The sequence below is a fragment of the Numenius arquata genome, chromosome 7 (genome assembly GCF_964106895.1).
Source record: "Numenius arquata chromosome 7, bNumArq3.hap1.1, whole genome shotgun sequence".
NCBI classification, from domain to species: domain Eukaryota; kingdom Metazoa; phylum Chordata; class Aves; order Charadriiformes; family Scolopacidae; genus Numenius; species Numenius arquata.
In genome coordinates, this window is record NC_133582.1 from 48,909,737 (window position 1) to 48,931,882 (window position 22,146).

The following is a 22,146-nucleotide window of genomic DNA, read 5'->3' on the forward strand; positions in this document are numbered from 1 at the left end:
AGGAACACAAATGGATTATTGTGAATCCTGAAGTGTTGCCCTTTTTTGCTGCTGGAGTCCAGTTCCATACAATATTAGCAATCAGCTTCTATGCCAAAGCCAAGCAGTGACAGTTGCAATAATGAATATTTGCTGCAGGCCACTGGTATGAAAATAGCACAGTGCTGCAAGCCTGCGTCACCAGAAACAAATCTTCCATTTCACTGTGACTGAATTTCCAGCTCGATTTTAGATCATTTATTATTGAAATAGTTCTTAAAGCACTGTCATAATATTGTGTTAAGAAATGCTGATTCAGTCTTCAAGGCATCAATTCAAATGCCTTTCTACTCCTTTTTTGGTGGTTTGTGTTGGTTTTTTTTTAATCGCTTACACCTTTAATCTGTACCTTGAATTTAGGGCACCGAACTGTGTACGAGCAGCAACACTGTAATATATTCAGAGAGACACATGCTGGTTAGGGGTTAGAAGTACTGGTGAGAAGAGGACTTGAATTCCCTCTTTGTAAGCTTACTTGACAGCTTTTAGAATGTTTTTCCCTTAATTCCTGCAGATAATTCTAAAGTTTATATGAGGAGGAACAGCCTTGCATCTTTAAATGCGTTACAGCTTTTCGATGGTGAACTTGGATGGTTTACTTGTACATGTTTTGATGTCACTAATGCATTTGCATTAGTGGAATATATAATATACTAATATAGGGCACCTTTTGAAAGGCATATGAGCAGAATATATGCTGAACTTTGATATTTGTGCTAGTTGAAGAACATGCTGATGACATTTACCATTTTTAGTTTAATTTTTATATACAAGGCTGCAGTCACAGATGCATATCAAAATACCTTCAAAAGGACTAGCATAATCAATTGTATTTTCTTTTCACTTTAAAAAAATTATATGGTGAAGTATTTGATCAACATAGATATAGAAGGTCAGATATTTGAAGCAGAAAAAAATCTGCAGTTATTTAACCTTCTTTTTATTCATTGCCTCAGATTTTCCTATGGAAAATAAAAAAATTATGATCTATATTTTTCTTAGGGCAAAATACTGACCCTTGCACTGAAAAGCGACTAATGGTGATTGATGTACATATCTAATTTCCTGCAAGATTACAATAAGTACCAACCTTGCCATCAGTCCCTAGAGAATGTTGATGTCGTCTTTCTCTTTTCCTTCCCTCTCCCTGGTGCCGTCTGCCCTCTGCCTTCCTTTTCACCAGGAATGTACATTGGCTAGACCTACTATGGTACAGTAGTCCCAGGATAGAGAAACTGCAGTTTTAAAAGCAATATTATGTACTGCTGGGATTGGGCTTTTGATAAAAATAGTTTCAGTGCACCAACTTTCAACTGAAGGAAAGCCAACATCGACACAGATGGGAAAGAAGTGACTAGTTAAATGTATAATTTTTTTGAAAGATCTACAAAGGCTTCATTTACTCATCAGTTTCCCAAAAGGCTTAATATTTTAAAATAGTATTTTTATTTTGAAACATTATTATTAGTCTGTAGAAAATAATAAATAAGAACAGAATGTTCAGCAAGGTAACACCATTCCTTCTGCACCAATATTTGACATTCCCACTACTTTCAGGATATAGCCACCTCCAAACTCACTCTCAGGAAAAAAAAACACCTTTGATTAGACCTTGAGTGGGACCTTATTTTGGCTGTATGCTTTAATGCCTGGCAATATGTAGAATATTCACGACAAACTCTGCTTTCTTGGTTTTATGAATAATAATTTTTAAAAACTCTCTGGGAGAATATGTAGAAACATTACAAAATACACAATGTGTAGAAATTAATAGGGCTTAAAGGGTTCTATTCTCACTGACTGAAAGGGGATCATACCTGAGTTGCTCCTGCAGATATTTGTTCGGCTAGTTTCAAGTCCTTCAGTAGGCAATATTTCCAGATCTCTGTAGGTAGGCTGTTCTCAGGCTTTACAAGCTTTAATATTAGAAAGAATTTCCTGATGTCTAATCTAAGTCTCTCTTGGTGTAATCCAATAGTCCTTGTCCTATTAGGAGGGATCAGGGAGAAGAGTTTATTCCCTTATTTTTAGCTGCCTTCTACAGATATGAAAAATGTTGTCAGTGTTTACCCTTCATCTTCCATATTTACAGTCCCTGTTTTCTAAACCTCTAATTTGTTTTGGCTTCCTCCCTCGCTACCCCTCTCTTTTTGGTTTGCTCATTTGTATTGCTGCTGGACTCACAACAGAGCAAGTAATTGTTAATTTTTGACATTGCAGTCCCTATGCTGGACACAGGGCTTCCAGTGCTAATTAGAGGAGAAAAAAATACTTCATCAGTCTTTTGTTTTGCACTTTCAATATGGTGGGGACCTTTTTCATAACATGATGATGTAAAAGGCCTGTCTTCGTCTTGTTATCCACTACTGAAAGCTTTTTCTGACAAAAACAAACTAACCAACCTGCCCAAAATCAGCCAGTCAAACAAAAAAAAAAAAAACAAAGAAAAAAGCCAAAAGCAGTACTGGGGCTGTTCTTCATCCTGTTTTAAGAAAGCAAGCACTGCTCCATCTCACCACTGTTGTGCGCCTCCAGCTGCAATTGCCTTTACTGAAAAGCATCTAATTTTCAGACTGTTTCTCCAATGCATTAAAATTGTTTTGAATCATGTCTCCCAGTGTGCTTGCACTGGCTCCCAGTTTGCTACTGTCTTCTAAGTTCATAGGCGTGTTCATCATTAATGAAGGTGTTGAACAGTATTAGTCTGAAGCACACCTCTGTGGCATCAGTTAGCTGTGTCCCTCCTGCATCACAGCACATACTGTGATCCATAAGCAAAAGAATTTTTATTTTGCGTATTCTAGTAGATGCCAGTGCATAAAGCATAGTACAAGTAGAGCACCGCTAACACCAAGGGATGTATGAAACCAAAATGAGCTATCTATGTTAGAAAGTCTACCCAATTCCAGGAGTATCTCAGTAAAGTAACTAAGATTTCTTACAGGGGAATCTTCTACTCAGTACGTTTAATATAGTAAAATACAACACTGCATAGGCAGAACAGCTTCTGTCTGTTCTCTCCTTCTCCTGTCCTTCACTTGCCATCTTCTCCACTGGCTCAGTGCTGGATCTTACTGTCCTCTACCATGCTAAGTACTTAACTACTAAATGATACTGTCATATTCAAATCTCATTAATTTATAATATCATTATATTATTCAAACCACAATATTATTATGTATTTTCTCTCTCTTGGATTTGAAAACTACAGAATAAAGCATAAGTTCTTACATGCAAGCACTAGGTTTCAAAACAGATTTAGGTGTATAATATGCTTAGTTTTTCCAAACATACCCCTGATACACAGAACAGAAATCTTATTAGTGTTTGTGTAGGTCTCAGATATAGAATGTTGTATATTTAATTACTATTATTAGTATGTATTGTTAATATGCAATAATGGATAATAATGCATGAATAAATGTATACTGTGTGTTAATAATTACCTTCATTCATTTAATATCAGTTTTGGCTAATATCAAGTAAAGTACCAATGTAACGTTTTATTTTATTGGATATCAAGAACATACAATTATTTTCATTTTACTTTTATTAGTACAGAATGTTAAAACATTAGCTTGGCTACTCAATCAGAGTAAGTGTTATGTGGTACTATGGCAGTTTATGCATCTGAAGTGCTGCGTACAAATTTTAGCTGCCTATTGCACCATTAATTTACACGACCTCTTTTAGTGGGTTATCTTTCAGTTGTACGGTACAGTCTTAGTGATCTGTCTTTTCAGTTTATGAATTCTGTATTTACTGGGTGTTAGCAGAATGCAGGAGAGAGAATAGGTGGCATTTCGATACATGGCAGTATGCTATTTTGTAACCACACAAAATACAAAGAATAAGGTCGGATTAAGTTCATTACCATTAGTCAAACCATCACCAGCACTATCTGGCATTCTCTGTGGTTACAGCATTAGGATGCAAACAAGCAAGTGCCAAAGGTCACAACCTTTTTTTTTGTTGTTTCTTTCCATCTCCCCTCTTTGCCCACAGACGTTACCACAGGGACACCAGCAATATCAACGACGACAACCGTGGAAATCCGGAAGAGCAGCGTTATGACAACTGAGATCACCTCTAAAGTGGAGAAAATCCCCACGACAGCCACTAGCAGCACCACATGCCCTTCCGTTGAGACTGAGGAAGAAAAAGCAAAAAGACTGCTGTACTGTTCACTATGCAAAGTTGCTGTCAACTCTGCCTCGCAGCTGGAGGCGCACAACAGTGGTGAGATGGAGCAGTGCTTGCTTTCTTCCTTTTTTTCCCTTCTGTCTCAAGAGCTCTGCAATTATCTTCCCCTGAATATATTAGATCTCTTGCAGCAGGGGACAAAGAGGTGGCAGAAAACTGGCAATTACATGGAATTCATTAACTATTAAAGAATAAAAATGACAGGCAAAGAGGCATTCATAAAGGGGGAAGAAAGGAATTTTATTGCATGCAAGTTACCCATTTTCTTACATTTTAGCTTTTGCAGCTTCCAAACCTTATAGAGCTAAGACAGTTCATGCTTCATTACCTTTGGTGTTCAGACTTTGCATACTTTTGTTTGTGCCAGCTAGAAAACTGAGTATGAATGCCATTAGTTTTGTTTGAAATTTAACAAATTAAGGCTGAAAGAGGGAGCGTCAGTCAGAATTCTTAGCTCCATGTTGTGTGTTAATAACTCGTTAAAATTACGTATATTTTTCCTTTGTTTTCATCAAATGATAGCAACTGCTGCTTGAGAGTTGAATGGGTAATTGCTTAACTCCATCTTTCTTAATTTTTAAACCTTTCCTTGTTATTAGAGCTAGTAGCATAAATAAATTCCAGTAGTTGAGTGCCATCATTCACAGTCACTATTTTAAGCATCTCATTTGATGGGCTTTGTGGTGAGCAGGGTTAAAAGATCTTGGTATTCAATATGGTGGCAATGACCACCTATAACAGTCCTACAGAAAAACTCCTGATTTTGGATGGCAGGGGTTCCTGCCAGCAGGGTAAACAGGGTTAGGAAACAGGCAGGGAACCTTAGATTTGAAACATAGAAATAGTGATGATATACCTGCAGCAAGATGATCAATGGTTTAATGATGCAATAAAAAAAAAAAAAGAAATAACTTTGCCATGTCTGTACAATCCACTTAAATTAAAAAGGAAATGATAATTTGTTGGTATACATGAGAAACAAAGCCTAATCAGTTTCAAATGCTGTTTGCTGTGTGCCAGATCTTCAACTGGTGATAATTCAAGTTCATAAAGCCGTACCCATTTAACCCATTTAACTTCATATGAAGGTTAGACTCAAAACATTTTTCTGATCAAGATGAGAGCCAAAGCATTATTCTGAATATTTAAATACTCCCCTCCAAGTTTTTGCTGTCTATGCTGATAAACTGTGTGTGTGCTGACACACATACATGCTTGTAAAAGTGCACATGTGGATGTGTACAACAATTATCAGCAGAACACTAATTCTGTACACAGTAGTAGTCCATTATCATCAAAGACTACCTGTGTGGAAGTCAACAGTGTAAGAAATCACTCGGTCTGAATAAAGGTAAAACAACAGGACACTATTGTTTTCTATCCAATCTTCATTTTAATAAAAAATGCAAGTGCATTTTTCTCACATGTATGTTTCTCACACATTTTGATTTCTCTCCAGGCCATTAAGGGTCTATAAGGATCTATTGCTGCCAGGAACCGCTGCCCATTTTTGATTTGAAGACTAATTAGTTAATTACAGATTTAAGTGTAAGCTATCTAATGCATACTGTTTATCAATGCATTCAGGAGGACTACAAATCAAACCCAACTACATCTTTAATAGCTAAATTACTCTTCCTTTGCAACTACAATTCAGGTCTTATTAGCAGCAGGAGTTAATGAGAAAAGTCACACCCATTTAACTTCACATCAGGATACCTGATTGTGCCACTACTTACTGGTGTGGCTGCTTTGTTTTACTGTATTACCTACAGATATCTAATTTAATAATTAAATATCAGATGGAAAATACTATTACATTGGTATGAATCTGATACAGAGGAACACAGGCATATTCCAAGGATAGCACTTGACATCAAGCTGAGGTTCATATGATTTTCTTTTAAACAGAAAATACAACAATGGATGCAACCAAATTGCCAAAGTTGTTTCTGTTTCCCATTTCTAATGTCTCCAGGGACTAAGCACAAAACTATGCTGGAAGCTCGGAATGGAAGTGGAACCATAAAAGCCTTTCCCCGGGCAGGCGTAAAAGGCAAAGGACCTGTGAATAAAGGAAACACAGGCCTTCAGAACAAAACATTTCACTGTGAAATATGTGATGTGCACGTAAACTCTGAGACACAACTGAAACAGGTACTCCGCTAGCTTGCAGAGTGTGAATCCTTGGCTGTTCTTTGTTTTCATGGTGATAAAGTACCAACATGACAATCAGCATGTGTCAGTCTTAACAGTTCACATCCAAATGGAGCTTACAGATTTTACCCTTTGTACTTGTCTTTCACACTGTATGTTTTGTTTTGGATACGATTTTCCCTTGGACAGAATATATTATCTCAAAAGCTCTTGATTATATACGTCTTAAGAGAGTTATAGAAGCTGTAAGCTGCAACATGTTACAACTGTCTTTAGACTACTATAATTGTCATGAGCTAATAAACCCTGCCATTTAGTGTACTGCATGATATTTGGAGAGGATTTGCAATTTTTTATCAGTGTTACTCTATAACTGAGAAACATGACCTCTAAATTGCGATTACACTAAGTTATGTTCAGTCATTTTTCAGATGAACAAAACCTTTGTTCTGAAAAACACTTAGTTTAATTCCATACGCCTTTTGGAATTAAGTACTTGTTAAGGAACTTTACAAGAATGAAGATAAATTCTTTAATGGACAATAGCAATACTTGTCTTCTGCTTTCAGGAAAAATAAATGTCCAGTTCTTTGTCTTTTTTTGCAAGAGCTCTCTTGAGAGTGAAAATCAAAGCAAAAATATAGTTCTGAACAAGGTCCCTTACACCTAAAACAGCAATAAAGTATGTGTAGAAGGATTCTGTAAAATCTCATAGATTTTATGAAGAAGATAATGGATTTCGTGGGGTTTTTTTCACTGTCACTTAGTTTGATATGTAACCGTCTTTCAGCTGAAATCTCAAAAGCGTGTCTAGGCTTCTTAAGGATTTAAACAATTTTATGACCTTTTTTTTTTTTTCCCTACCTGATTAGGGGATGCTCTACTATCTAATATTCTTCCAAAACTTTCTATCAGCAGTGGATTGAATGTGATGGGTGCTTTATAAAGATAGGGAGGAACTTTTCAAAGGCCTCTATCTTTGACCTGATTCGGGTCCTGTTCAAGTTGACAAAGGTGAGAAAATCATTGACTATAGTGGAAGCAGAGTTGAACTGCGCACTGTTGGAAATCACAGTCTCAATATGTGATGGACAAAGGATCGTTCAAATTGGAAAGAACCCTATTCCCATTCATTATTGAATTAGTCAAAGTAATGCTGTTGTGGAGAGCAGTAGCCTTCAGTATTGGAGCACCCTTGTGTAAAGCAGAACCTGGAATGATCTATTAAGGAATAACACTCCTCCTTTTTTTTTTTATTTTTTCTCCATCTTTCTTTTAACAGCACATAAGCAGTAGAAGGCACAAAGACAGAGCTGCTGGGAAGCCACCTAAACCTAAATACAGCCCTTACAACAAACTCCAAAAGGGAACACATCCTCTAGGGGTAAGCCAATCACCTTTTTATTTTACTTTTATATTAACCCTGCTGAGTAGTGTTTTTAGAAAATGTAAATGGAAAAATGTTTAAAATGAGAGGGATACTGTAAGCAAGGGGAGTATGCAAGTGTCTGAATGAGCCCATGGAAGCACATGTGGGACTTTTTTGTATACTTTGATGGGTGTGGACTACAACTTGTGGGTCCTTGTTTTTTGTAGCTCCTCTGAATAATCTCAGAAAAAAAGCTCGTTTCAAAGGTCATTAGAGAACAACAGACGAAAGAAACGTCCAGATGTCAAACAGGATTTTTCCATGTCTCACGAAGGATGATAGTGATGAAAGGACTAAATAAAACTCTATAAAACATAAAACCTTTATTTTACCCTTATTTAGAAAATTAGACCCTTATTCTTTGACCATCTTCTCTAATGCAGGCAGAATATGGAGCTTTATTCCTGAGGAAACTCAGTTCTCTTTTAGTTCAGTTAAAGCTGTTTTCTTGACAACAGAAAGTGTGTCCTTGTTGGGGCAGCCCTCATGAGTGGTATGTTCATGCACAATTCAGTTGGGTAGGAGCTTTCCTAGGCCTTGTAGCATAAGGCATTGCACCCTTCTGGTAGATCCACTAGTAGGGAAATAGCTCCATAGGGTTTTTCAGTAATCTACCAGGAAGACCAAGGTCTCCAATGCATATAAGCTATACCGAAAGGAATATAAAATATGTAATTAGGTAAGTAGAATATGGCATCACTAAAGCTTCTCTGACAGGATTATTATTCCTTTAGGAAATTCATTGTTTCCTAGGGGATGAAAAAAACCTATTACATTACTGTGGCTGGTGTGCACAGTTCTCTATTTGCCAATTTTTGTAATGGTGATTTCTGAGAACTCCAGCCAAGGATCAAGGCCATTTAGTTGCTGCATAGACAAATAAAGGTAATTTATGCCCTTTTCCTGCTCCCTCACTCCCAATTGCTCACAATATGCAAGTCAGGCCAGAGGTGAGCAAAGAGGTAAAGGGAATTTAAGAAGGAGAGAATAAGTTAGCAATAAATGAACAGATATCCATAGTAGAATGGAGGCTACATCGAGAAAGGATAAGAGCAGTTCTCCATTTAGTCTTTTTGGGTTCGAATAGAAAAAATTGCTGTCACTTGAAATGCAGAATGGCATAGCAACAAGCCAAAGATTTGCTAATTTTACTTTGAATGTAAATGTTTTTGGTGAGCTGTAGACTTTTTTTTTACCCTCTGTTAATTTTCAAGTCATTTACTGTCCCTTAGTTTACTTCATTGGAAAGGAAACGAATAATGGCTACTTTACTCTTAATATTGACTTGTGTATTAATGAGTACTTGCAGAGAGGTTTGAAGTGAAGGTACTGTATATACTGAATATTACTGATTTTGCAGCTATCTTCAAGTCATAACCATGTTGGTAAATTAACTGAAAAGCTATCTAACTACATTATAAGTTCCTGATTCCTCCAAGAATAGCAAGATAGTCCTAGCCTTTTAATATAAAGTCACGTAAGATCTTTGTTCTTCATGACAAAAAGCATATGAGCATCACCAGGTTTTTTTTCTACAGAAGTCAGAAAAAGGACACACTACATTTTCATAGCTTTTCTAGACTAAAAACTTTCCAATGTCATGTTTTCAATATAATTTGTACTGCTTTGTCTAGTCTAGGTTTGCACGCTTCAGAGAAAGAAGCCTTATGAATTCCCATAGTACTATTTCAGAGTTTAAGAAATCTTGTAATGTTGGTACTTACTTGATTCTTCTATAAGCAACAAATGTCCCATATGTATAAAATACTGCACTGGAGAGAAAGAGGTTATCAGGCGTTTGAGAGTCCAAACATCCTTAACTGGGAATTCTAGACCACAATCAGAACCCTGTTGTTTTGGGCTGGGGGGTTTCTTGTACTTAGTACTTTTTTTTTTTCTTTTTTTTTTGTTTGTTTGTTTGTTTGGGGTTTTTTTTGTGAGAGAGAGTGGTTTTGGTTTTTGGGGTTTTTTTCTTGCCTGTTCTAAACAGGGCTGAAAAAACTCTTTATTAAAAAATGTAAGGAAGGAGGAAAAAGTCAAATGCTCAACAAGGGAAGAAGACAGCTTGGATCAGTGGGTATAACACTAATCAAGGAAAAGATCAGATCATTGCTTTCCATAGGCACTGTGAGGAATTTTGTATATAGGATCCATTATGCCCTCCGTTAAGAGAATTACAGAATCTGGTCCCCTCTGAATATCTCTCCCAGAGCTTTAAAGGACCTTGAGGCCAGCAGAGTTGCCAATGGGTATTAAGAAAAGTAAAAATCCTGTATCCATCTGGCTGGTAAAACACCAACAGATTTTTTGGAACATGGTGATAGTGTAATGATGAAACTTGCTGTGCTTCATGCCAGACTACTCCTGTCCTTACTTTCTGACTATTCACTCACCAACATACAGCTGAGTGGAAAGTAACAGACTGATATAGTGCAAATTAATTATTTGAAAGCCCTTTTCAATTCAAGGATGAGAAATTGTGGTTCATTTTCAGTGAGAAGTGTCCATACTTACACCAAGATTTACCACAGCATGGCACCTGTATTCATATTCTGTATACTCAATACCAAATATTCAGGTTTTATGTTCTTTGCAAAGGGCCTAGGGTCATTCCAGGAAATAGACCCACCGACACAGTCCGTCAGAGCCAATGGGAACTTTTCTTTATCAGTGGATAAGGTTTCTATTCTTATCTCAGAGTTACAAAGCCAGAACAGCAAAGGTATTCAGACTCCTGGATTCTCATTAGAAACATGAAATCCCATTGACATCTGCAGAAATCTATATAGACTACTTTGATGTTCATTTGTATGTATACCAAATGTAAATTCTCTTAAATAATAATGGACCTCTATGAGTATTTTCAATCTGTCTGGGAAAAGCTTGAGTTTTTTGTTGTTTGGTTTTGGGGTTTTTTTTTGTAACTCTAAATGTGGAGTTTTTCAAATTCTGTTTGGTAGTGCACAAGATTCATGATTTCAAGAGTTTTAAAGCAGAAGACTCAATGACAGTAACAAAAATAACGTGGTTTGGCACCATACTAAATGATATAGGCAAGAGTTTTTCATGACAACATTTTAAAATATCTGCCACTTTTCACAGTCCTTGTAAGAATGAACAGTATATTAGGAAAAACTTTTAAAGACACAACAAGATGACATAGGGCAGCAATGACAGAATTTATCGTATGAAACATTAGGAGATTTTCATAACCACTGCAAGATAAACACTGATTATTTTCTTGTTTTTAGAGGCAGGAGCTAGTAAAGAGGAGCTAGCTGAAGATCCTAATTTTAAGGAGAGCTTCTATCCCAATGATAAAACCAAAAGTACCTTCTTAGCCAGACCGGGGAAGGGGATATGTTTTCATTCTGCTTTGGTCTCTATCATAAAGCTGTGTAGATGGAGGTCTTTTAATTGATGGCTAATTCTTTATTTAATTATTGCAGAGTACATGCAGCTTTACTTTAGTGCAGATTGCCCAGCCCCTTTTTAGGTTTGCTTTGATTTCTAATCTCATATTAAATTATAAGTCTCAGTGATAAGGCATGAATGTTGAAAGTCATTGTCCCAAACCAAGTCCTGCTCACCCTTGTCCAATGTGTGATATCGTATCTCCTGTCACAAGCCTGCAACTCGTAGGGTCAGTAGCCCCTACAAGGCCTCTTTTACTTGATTTTGCATTTATAATCTTAAGTCAAGCTCCCTGTCGTGTAGCTAATATGAACGAATTATGTCTCTCTGTTTGTTTGTTTTCTCTGTTCCCCACAGGTAAAATTAGTATTTTCAAAGGAACCTTCAAAGCCGATGGCTCCACGAATCTTACCAAATCCGCTAGCAGCTGCAGCAGCAGCTGCTGCTGTGGCTGTGAATTCCCCCTTCAGTCTTCGCACAGCCCCAGCAGCCACCCTTTTCCAGACTTCAGCACTTCCTCCAGCACTCCTACGACCAGCTCCAGGGCCTATACGGACCACCCATACTCCCGTGCTGTTTGCTCCTTACTGAACTCCAAACAGGAATTAATTGTACTGCAATAATTTTTCAAATCAAAACAAACAAACAAAAAGAAAATCAAGAACATTGAACTATGCAGTGTTATTTATAGTTTAAAGTATATATGAAGAGCCAGGACTTTTGATAGAGAACTGAACAAATTCTAACAGGGGGAATGGGCAGTATTTTCTCCAGATGAGAACATTCCTCTTGAGTATTGATCGTTTTAGAACTGATCTCCAGCATTGACTTGTAGTGACATATAAAACTTATGAAGCCTTTTGACTGTGCTTTTTGGCACATGTTTCCCTGCAATGTCTTTCCTGCTTTATGAAACAACTTACAAATTTGTCTAAAGGGCATTAACTGGTTCCAATGTACATAAAATACTTTATTCTGTAGATTAAAGAAGGAAAAAAAAAGAAACACTGTGAATAGTAGTACCCTTACCAATCCTCCTGCCAAATCAGCAGTTACTGGGTATTTATCTGAACAAAAGTAGATACAATAGATGTCTTGTAAAACAGTAGTATTGTGTCTCTATCTATGCCACTAGGTTTCTAACTGAGTTGCAAAAGATAAAATGAGCAAATTACGTCACTTTGGTAAGTAGTCAAAAATGATGACAATAATGTGGAGCTGTTCCTGGTGAGCAAAATTTGTTTTCCTCACCCATAGAAGAATGGGCATGAACATAATCTATGGTTAGGGCAAAGTAAATGATAAAGACGATTTCAGTGGGGAAAAAAAATAATCCAGATGCTGTACACAGAATAGGTCAAACTTTTATTTAACTGAGAATGTATGTGTACAGTGAGTGTATATTCAAAAGGTGTAATACATACAGGATAGATCAATGTTTAAGGCATGCCAGTGGACAGCAAAAAATACACTCTTGTCATGAAACAGGCCTGATACTTTAGTGTTGAGCAGAGGGAAGACACAAATGGGTTACGCATAGTCATAACTAGGAAATGAAAAGCAGGAGAGAAATCCTGGCCTCATTTAAGTCAGGATAAGGTTCCTCCTGACTGCAATGTAGCCAGAATTTCATCCCAAGAATGGCACATATTCTTTTTATATCACACCAGTGGGAGTGTCTGTAGATACAGGTAACATTTTTTGCAATAGGCTTAGTCTTAGAAACAGATTTATTATCTTGTTTTGTTTCCTACTGATGTGATATAAAATGTCTTAAATACCTATAAAATGTAAACAGCAACACATGAGATACATATTACGAGATAACTGCACATCGTGGGTTTGGAACAAATACAACCTTTAGGATCTGAAGGGACCCTTGAATTCTGTAGCTGACCTTTATGTATGGACAGCTTAAAGCCTTATATATTTACTGTGAGGCTTAAAGGGGTTGACTGTGTCCCTTTAAAGTAAGATTTATCAGGGGTATATATAGATATATTGTATATATGTTAGAGTAAGAAAAATAACTTATAAACAGAAAATCTACTATATAATTATATAACCATTGAGTTTCACATGTGGGTCATTAAGTGGTAAGTAACAAACAGCAGAGAAAAAAATAGACTTCTTGAATCTGACTCTTACTGCCTGCTTTTTCCCATAGGGAGCTGAAAAGTATCTATTAATATTATGGAGTGCGCTGCTGAGTCACACGCGACCACTCTGATGTGTAGCTAAGTGAAATGCCTTCCATACATTTAGGAGGAATAAAATTTAAAAGCATAATTTAAGTTTAGATGGGGAAATGATTTGAAAGATTTTATTAAAAGGTAGTAATGCAAAATATTGACCATGTGGTTGCTATATAATACTGCCTGTGGTTAATATGGACAGTTGGGAGATATAGAGGATGGGAATATACAGCACTTTTGACTTGCAGTTCATCAGTGAGCCTTCCATATACATTGGTATTTGCCATTTTTTAAACCTCTCTGCATTTAGATTTTATAAAAAAAAAATATAAAAAGAGAGAAAGAAGAGGTTCCATGGATGTCTGTGTCCAAAGAATTCCAAAGAGATGCATTTATTTATCTAGAGGTATTAAAATAAGTTCTATATTATGTATTTGTATTTCATCCAGTTTATTTGCAAACGTTTGTGCCTTGAAATGAAATGGGCTTTTGGTTATATTTAATTCATTCCTGTGTAGCCATGAAAAAGATGAGATGGTGATTTCAGGGCTGGTTACTAGCTGGATTGCTTTGGCCCAATTTCCAAAACAAGAAGAGTATGAGTAAGTTCCTGAAGCCACGTTTAGGTACCTAAATAACTAGGGGCTGACATTTAAAAGGGCTCCCTACTCTACAGCTCCCAGTAAAGAGTCAGTAAACACGCCAGCCTTCAAAGCCTGCGCCTAATGCTCAATTTAGAAAATGTTTCCTTTTATTTGGGTACATAAATATAGTGTAGTAAGGTTCAACTCCTCTTTGCAAAATCTTGGCCTTGGTCTTTTAAACCTGCTTTCAACCTTCCATCTTTTTGCAGAAGTTGTAGTGCCATTGCCAGCCGTTTTCAGATTCCTCCTTGAATAGGGCACTGGTTTTCAAGCTGTGGTCCATGACCCACCATTTATCCCCAGAGCCTTTTGTAATAGCTTGTGTAAGTAAGCACTTGCTAAATGAGCAGAGGAGGACTGGCGTTTTGGGGAGGGAGGTCTGAGCAGGTGATCTTTTCCCATGAAAAACATGCAGATGGGAAAAGGGGAGACCCATAAATATCCTGTAGGGTCTTATGCACAGCCTTCAGGTGCATGGACACCTGCTGTACATCCTGCCATGTTGTTGTGATGCCATCAAAATCAACAGGCTGATCCTTGTCAAAATGTAGCCTGTGGCATGTATGGAGGCACAGTACTAAGGGCAGAGTTAATACAAATTTTACTAGAAATAAAGAGAGTGTCATTCCAACTACTTCCATCAGCTAATTTGCAATGACACCTTCGGTTTTCTTGGACCTCTTTTGTCACAGTGCTCTATGGAACAAGTTTTTGTTCACACAAGTCTCTTTTAAATTTCAGCTGTAAACAACAAACTCAATTCTTTTTATGTCTCTTACTCACTACCTAATAAAGGATAAAGCCTAAATGTTAGAATGTATAGTGGATTTTCTGTGCCTTGCTGTTCCACCCCATCTTGGTCAGTAACAAGTCAACATACCCGGGATGTCAGCGCAACAGTTTAATATTAGATAGATAGATAGATAGATATGTCAAGGAAAATACAGGCACAGCAATCTGATTGGGCAAGGGGAGCTTCTAGTCAAGGGTATGTCCACAGCAGCTAACAAAGGAGCTAGCAAACAGAAGACACTTTACGCCTACTTGTCAATACATCCAATATGGAGAGCACTATAAAAGAAAAAATGTGACATCATATTTCATATTACAGTAACACTCCAGGGCCAAGAGGAAGCCTAAAGTACAAGGAAACAGATCATTTCATCGAAGACAGAGTCATTCACTGGAATAACAGTGTGAAATCAGCCTGCAGGGAAATGGCTGGGTATGAACTCAGAAAAACAAATAGGTTCAGGGATGTTTTCTTAAATTCTATACAAAGTGTTAAAGAATGACTATTCTGTTCTGACCCGAAGAGATGGTATTTTTGTGGGAGGGATATATATATTTATATTTTTATGCTATCTGCATTTTTCCAACTATCTCTGGCTTCAAACCTTTGTTCTGAAGGATCATCATTGCTCTGAACCATGAAATCAGTTACCTTTTTGAAAGCTGCTGTAAAAGCTGATGTGAGAGGTCAGTAAGCAAATGGTATAAATATGATGATCTAAAATGAACTGGAAGAAAAAAAAATGAACTGGCCATGTCAAGGAATATTGTATTTGAAAAGTATACATCTTTATTTTAAGATAAATTAAAGTTATATAAAATTAAGAATAGCTAAATAAAGTTAAATATAACTAGAAGAACTACATCTGTCATTTTAGTATTGGAATGTTACAATTGGCTCTGTATTTTAAAAGATGAAAAGACTTTTTAGATGCTGAATCAATGCAATGATGCTATGGGTAAATTTAATGTCTCACACTCATTATCTTCCAGTTATACCAGGAATACCATAGCTGAATGGACCTGCCCTTAGTCACTTCTGTTCTAATCCCCAAAGATACAGTAGAGTATTGGCCCAATATTCCCTGAAAGCTGAAATCATGCTTCTTAGGAGTCCCTGCTTCTGCCTTCTGCTCCCAGTAAACACATAGTTTTTAGACTCTCTTCAAAGCATCTTGGGGAATTTTTATCTTAATATCTCTCATTTTTTGAAAAAATAAATGTCATTTTGTGAACATAAGACCAACAATGAGGAGCAAGACCTGAAAAGCTTTCTTCACAATTGCAATGTAAATATGAAGCACAGATACCCAAAATGTTTGGCTGCACAAATCTCTGACAACATGTGAAGTCCTAAACCACTTTATAAGGAATCTGTTCTTTTTATTAACATAGGTGCCTGAATTTCCATTTTTAAAATTGACTTCAGCACAGCTCAGGTTTCAGGACTCTAGGTACCTAAAGCTCACAAGAAAATAACCATGGGCTTCCTGTTTACCTAAATGCATGTGGAAATGTGAGCCTGTGCTGTGTAAAATATTACAGATTTATTTTACATCACATCTTCCCCTGTTCTTATTGTTTATCTGTAAGTGCCATTACTTCATTGCCAGTGAATCATACAGAAGCTTCTGTGCTGGGATTCAGTGTGTGACTGAAAGAAATAGTAATACTGATAAATCCTATTTTAAACTAGTTGAAATCTCAAACACACAATTAGGAGTTTAGCCAAGGACAAGAGCTTTATGCCCTCTCACACATACAGGTTTATTAAAATTCAGGACCATTTAGGAGTAAATGTAACTAACTGGAGGATGGTTATTATATAGCCTGATCTGAAATGTCAGGGTCTGAAAGAGCCTGTGCTCCAGACTGAAATTAAGAATACTATGAAAACCATAATGCTCTTAACCCTGGGACTCGTGAAAGCAGTTGCAAAGATCTTTGACTTCAGTAGAGGCAATTTTTTGCTAAGTGCCCGAGGCCTTTGCAGTCACGCTGTGTACTGCAATTAGGTGTCATTCAACTCTGATTCAGTATTGATATATTGATAAAGAAACTTGGTGATGAGAAAAATGATGAGGAAGAACCCAAAAGACTTTCTTTGGCTTAGGTACCTCAGTGACTTTGAAGCAATGGTCTTCACACTAGTCACACTGTCAACACACTGACATTTGTGCTGCTCACAACAGAAGTTGAATATTTGACACATAATTAGAAACAAGTACAGTTATTGATATTCATTGCATATGTATTGGACACTCAATTACAGGACAAAAGAATTTTCCTTGGAAATCCATGCATTCATATCTGGTCATACCAGCCAAGATATCCCTGCATCTCATCAACACCTGGGTCTCTGGAAAGGATGTCCATATTTTTTATTTGTTTTCATTACAATTTGATTTTTCTTCTATGTTTCTTTATTCATAGTTTCATTTCTCATATCAACAAACAGAATCCATAAGTTTAAATATGCACTTAAGTTGGTATTCATCAAGCCCCCTGTTGGATCATTTGATCAAATTTGATCATTGATAAATTGAATAAAAAATTTAAAGCAGCAGTGCCACAGCGATAGTAATATATTATGAATAGAGAGCGTATGTATACTACCCTGATCTCTACCTAATCTTGTCAGACTTTTATGACACAGACAGCTCTTCAGACTTTCACAGTTTCCTGAAATGCTCATCTTTGGGAATTCTTCAAAGGTTTAATTAAATGTAAACGTTATATCTTATGTTCAGTAACAATAGCTATGCATTTCTGAGTGCAAAGGCAATAGAAAAAAGGATAAAAACCATAGACCATTTTCTCACTACAAATGCCTGCAGCATTTGTTAACAGCTAGAGCCCTTTCTCTGCTTGTTGCTGGTGGCTGGTATTTGCCATGGGCACAGTTCTCATTAGCACATGTATCAGGTGAAAATTGTCAGCTCAAAACACAGTCCACCAAGTGCAGACATTCTTTTGGGGCACAACAAAGTGGGAGATGATAGTATATGGGCAAAGATATGCCTTTATAGCAGCCTGTTATAATTCCCCCCTAAACTGCTTGGTGGCTTGATGGGGATAGGCAACACCCCCACAGATTCCTAATGAGGTCATTCTGTCATATTTTTAACATAGAGGAGGCCAATTTGAAAAAAAAAAAAATTCCTGATTTGAGGATTTTTTGCAAGTGCTTCAGTTTGGGGGATAATGCCCTCCCCCGCCAAGTGCAATCTTTCTTTCAGACATATTTCCAATGTAGTCTTGCCCATGACATTATTGCCAGTCAAATTGCTGCCTGAATATGTTTTATCCATCAGAATAAAACCATGAAGGTAAGTTTTGGCATCCAGAAGGAGCATCCAAGAACAAAAAATAAAAATGTAATGGGCCTCACTCAGGGTCACATTTGTTTTACTTCCTGCAGTCACCTAAGTCCTACAAGCTTGCTGAAATGTAGGTGTCAGTCCAAAAGAAAAGATCCATTTCTTTCTTCTACTGTTTTATGGTTTTAGAAAGGAGATGGAAACAGCTGTAGCTCTTTATCCAATGGCTCACACATTAAAACCTCCTTGTAGTTGATAAGACAAATGTCTGCATACCTGTCGCCTCTCTGTATATACACAGATCTTATTTCCCTCCCATCCTGCTCCTGAATCACTTGTTTTATGAGTCCTCAGCAGGATGGGACACCGGAAGGAGCATTATGAAGGAAAAAACCAAAACAAACACACTTCTGGGGTGTATAATATCACAGAATCATAAAATGGTTCAGGTTCGAAGGGACCTTAAGGATCATCAAGCTCCAGCCCCCCTGCCATGGGCAGGGCCACCTCTAACTAGAGTGTAGATATGGTGTACGTACATATGGTGTATGTATGTGTAATATGGGCATATGGGTGTATAATAGGGGTATGTCTTATAGTATCTCTTTATTCCCTATAGTGGTATAATCTAACCAAAACATGTGGCTGGAGTTTTGCACTAAGCCCCTCATTACAGTATTGGCTTCTTTAAATGGTGACCACTGAAACCAATCTTGTTGGCTGTGCTACAGTTAAGCCTTCTCCCTTTCTGTGTAAGATTCTCTGTTCTCCTCTGGGGTATTTTGCATAGCAAGTGAATCCTTGCAAGAAAAGCTAGAGCTATTTTCATCTCCTTTACAAAGCTATGAAAAACAGTAGGGAACAAAAAAAAAAAGAAACTGGCCTTTCATGTTTTATTGATATCTACATTCCAGCTAACTGTCAGGAACTTCGCAGCTGCAGTCAATACTTTAGAAGCTCTTCAGTTCTGCTCCATGAGACAGGATGCAATGGATCTCTATTCCATGCAACAGATGTTTAATCCAGAGCAGTGTGCAATTCATCTTCTCTATGCTACCAACTCACTGAAAACCTTAAATTTCAGTGAAAAAGCCTCAAAACCTATCAGGGCCCACTGAAAGCACTGGAGATGAAGAGCATGTGTTACATGATGTGTTGTCAAAGAGCTGCCAGGAGGACACCCAGGTGAGTCCAACAGCTGCATTACATTAGGGCAAGAGAGGGTAACGGTTTAGGCAATTTAATGTAGGGAAGTTCCTTCTGAACCCAAATGTGAGAACAAGTTTAACCCTGACGAGTGCACTGCAACAATCGGGGACCGGTAGGAGCCTGTTGGTGTCATTGAACAATATATTTCCAGCTATGGATAATCTCCAACATTGCAGTAAAAGGCCTCAAACTTGAGACCAAGTTATTTATCAGGATAATTAAATATTATTCCTAGGCCTTATAGATAGCCAGCATAAGCCCTTCATTTAGTGATCCAATGCACATTTAAATTAGTGGGTACTGGGAGTACTGAAGGCTTCACGAAAACTGGCCCTAATCCATTCACACTTCAGAAACACTGTAAATTTAGATGACATTTTTATAAGTCCAAGAGTAAAATTTCATGGTCTGGTAGTTTGTAATAGTAGTTTTGATTGATAAATAGTCAATATAATATCTCTAATTAAAAAAGGGTGGAGGGAGGTGACTGGGGCAATTACAGTTTGCTATTTAAACCCCTGATACCTGCCTTAGGGCTTTTTAAAGGTCAGAGTTATCAACCACATGGAAAAGCAACTGTGTCTTCTCAAAGGTAAGTTAGGTGAGACAAAATTATCAATATTTTACTAACTTCTTTGTTAGCTAAGGGTGGATTAATTATTCCAGATTAGATCAAGTATTTGAGACAGTGACCCATAAAAATGATTAAATTGGTATGATGAGGATTTTGACAACAATTTTGGAAGAAACTAACTGAAGTGAGAGCTGCATGGATTATAGCGTAAGGTGAATTATTAGGGTTAGGAGAGAAAGTAGAAGGCTGTTCCTCAGCAGCAATTTTAGGTTGTATCTGATTTCACTGGTGATTTTGCACACAGAAAAAAGCATGTGCTCTTGAAATTTTTTGATAACACACATTAGGAGCTATCATCAACATAGAGAGGAACATGATATTTTCCAGAAAGAATCGAATGACCTTGAGAACTGATATAATAGAAAGGAGCTGTAACTCAACAGGAAAGAAAGGGACAATCATGTATTTAGAATCTAATAACAAGTAGCTGTAAGAACCCAGCAGCTGGAAGTAGCTGAAGGAGAGCACAACCCACAGGTATTACCATTGGAGATGAGTTACAAACTTGATACAGCTGTTTTAAAAAAAAAGAAATAAAATGGCAAAAATGTTCATTGAGGTATATTCTATATTATTCCACCACAGAATAAAAACTTGATATTTTGATAACTTCTGTGAGTTACGTTCAAGAACAATTAATTCTTTTAGAAAATAGTTGAGGGAATGTAGAGACCCTAGTAGACAAGAAAACAATATAACATTTCTCTCCTTAGAAAAAGGAGCAGAAGACAGAGAGAGAGAGGGATTCAATTGCTCCCTACACATCCTGGGATGGAAACCATGGTAATCATTAGGAAGAGAGGAAAGGTATTCAAATTAAGAAAGTGTTGAAGCATTAGCACATGAATAAATGCCTATAAACTCACCAGTGAAAACTGGCTGGAAATTAGAAGATGTTTGTAAGTGTCAAACCACAAAAAAGGTGTCAAAAAGGTTCTAAGGAGGCAAAAACTGAGGGGCTCCTCAGGTGGGCTCTGTACTCCTTATGAATGGGATTCTGTGCTGTGTTTGCTGTGACAGCAGCTAACTGGGCACAATGAGCCAGTCAGCAGGTCTGTGCTGTTTTCCTTCTGTGCACATACTTAGTGTGTCGCTCCCAAAGATGTCAATGACTTTACTCCATGACTTGATGAATTGGGGGAGAAATATAAGAAATACAGGAGTTGGCATTTCACAGGAAATAGAATTCTAAATCTTGCCCAGGGTCTATTTTACCTATCTGTTCACATAACAATAATCAGTCAGAAAATTAAGCGTTCCAAATATACGAAATAGAATTCAGTATAGTTTTCATAGACGATATGATGTCAGAATATTTCTACGACGATCAGTTGCTAAGCATAGTTCATGCTTTTAAAAATTCAGACAGATGAATGAAAATATTTAACAGTACCGAAAGCAAAAGAGATGTCTCTAGTTAATGAATTCATGAATACATGCAGAGTTCAGCAACCACACCTTAATACATTTAAACCTCTTAAGTGTTGCTTGTCTTTTTTCTTGGGTGAGGACTGACTTGGGAATTTATGTCTAAGCATTCCAAAGGGAGACAGAGACCTGCGACAGAGTCCTTGCAACAAAATACAAGGTTGAAGTCCAAATGCAAGGCCTCGTAGCAACGCTCTCATTTCGGACTCCTTACTGAGATTGGTGAACTCTGTGAATTGCTTTCTAGTGTATGAGTCCCTATATGTTGTATGATCGTGCCAGTTTGTTAAGGAACCATTCAGTTAAAGCATGGAGTTCCCAAAGTTCAGCAATAAAATACAGGCTTTTTGCAGTTACCAGACTGGTTATATGATGTCTGAGTCTTAGCACTTAGCATTCAGTTCAGGCTTTAGGTAATAATTAGGTAAATAAATTGCTACTTGACGTCTGCCTGTTTTTGTTTTTAAAAGTTTTCCCTTCCAGAAGTCACAGATATCCCATTCAGGGGGGGCTGCATATAAACTTCATGCTTTGGCACACTGCAGCTGCATTCATACTCTCCATTCAATGCCATGTTTTGCTATCAACCAAAAGGGAGGGGAAAAAAAAAAAAAAAAAACAAATGAAAAACACACCAACCAAACAAGCTGCCCTCCAAAAGAAAACCCCAATACCCAAAATC

At 37.2% G+C, this 22,146-nt stretch overlaps 1 protein-coding gene across 2 annotated transcripts in view; it reads left to right on the forward strand.

Moving 5' to 3' along the window:
• Positions 1-14,893, forward strand: part of ZNF385D (zinc finger protein 385D) — a 426,763-nt gene extending 411,870 nt beyond the window's left edge. For both annotated transcript variants that reach the window (XM_074151119.1, XM_074151120.1), the window contains 4 exons: positions 4,045-4,278; positions 6,221-6,399; positions 7,682-7,783; positions 11,600-14,893. In XM_074151119.1, the coding sequence (XP_074007220.1) occupies positions 4,045-4,278; positions 6,221-6,399; positions 7,682-7,783; positions 11,600-11,833 (749 nt within the window). In that variant the 3' untranslated portion in view covers positions 11,834-14,893. The remainder of the gene's footprint in view (positions 1-4,044; positions 4,279-6,220; positions 6,400-7,681; positions 7,784-11,599) is intronic.
• Positions 14,894-22,146: the final 7,253 nt, after the last annotated feature.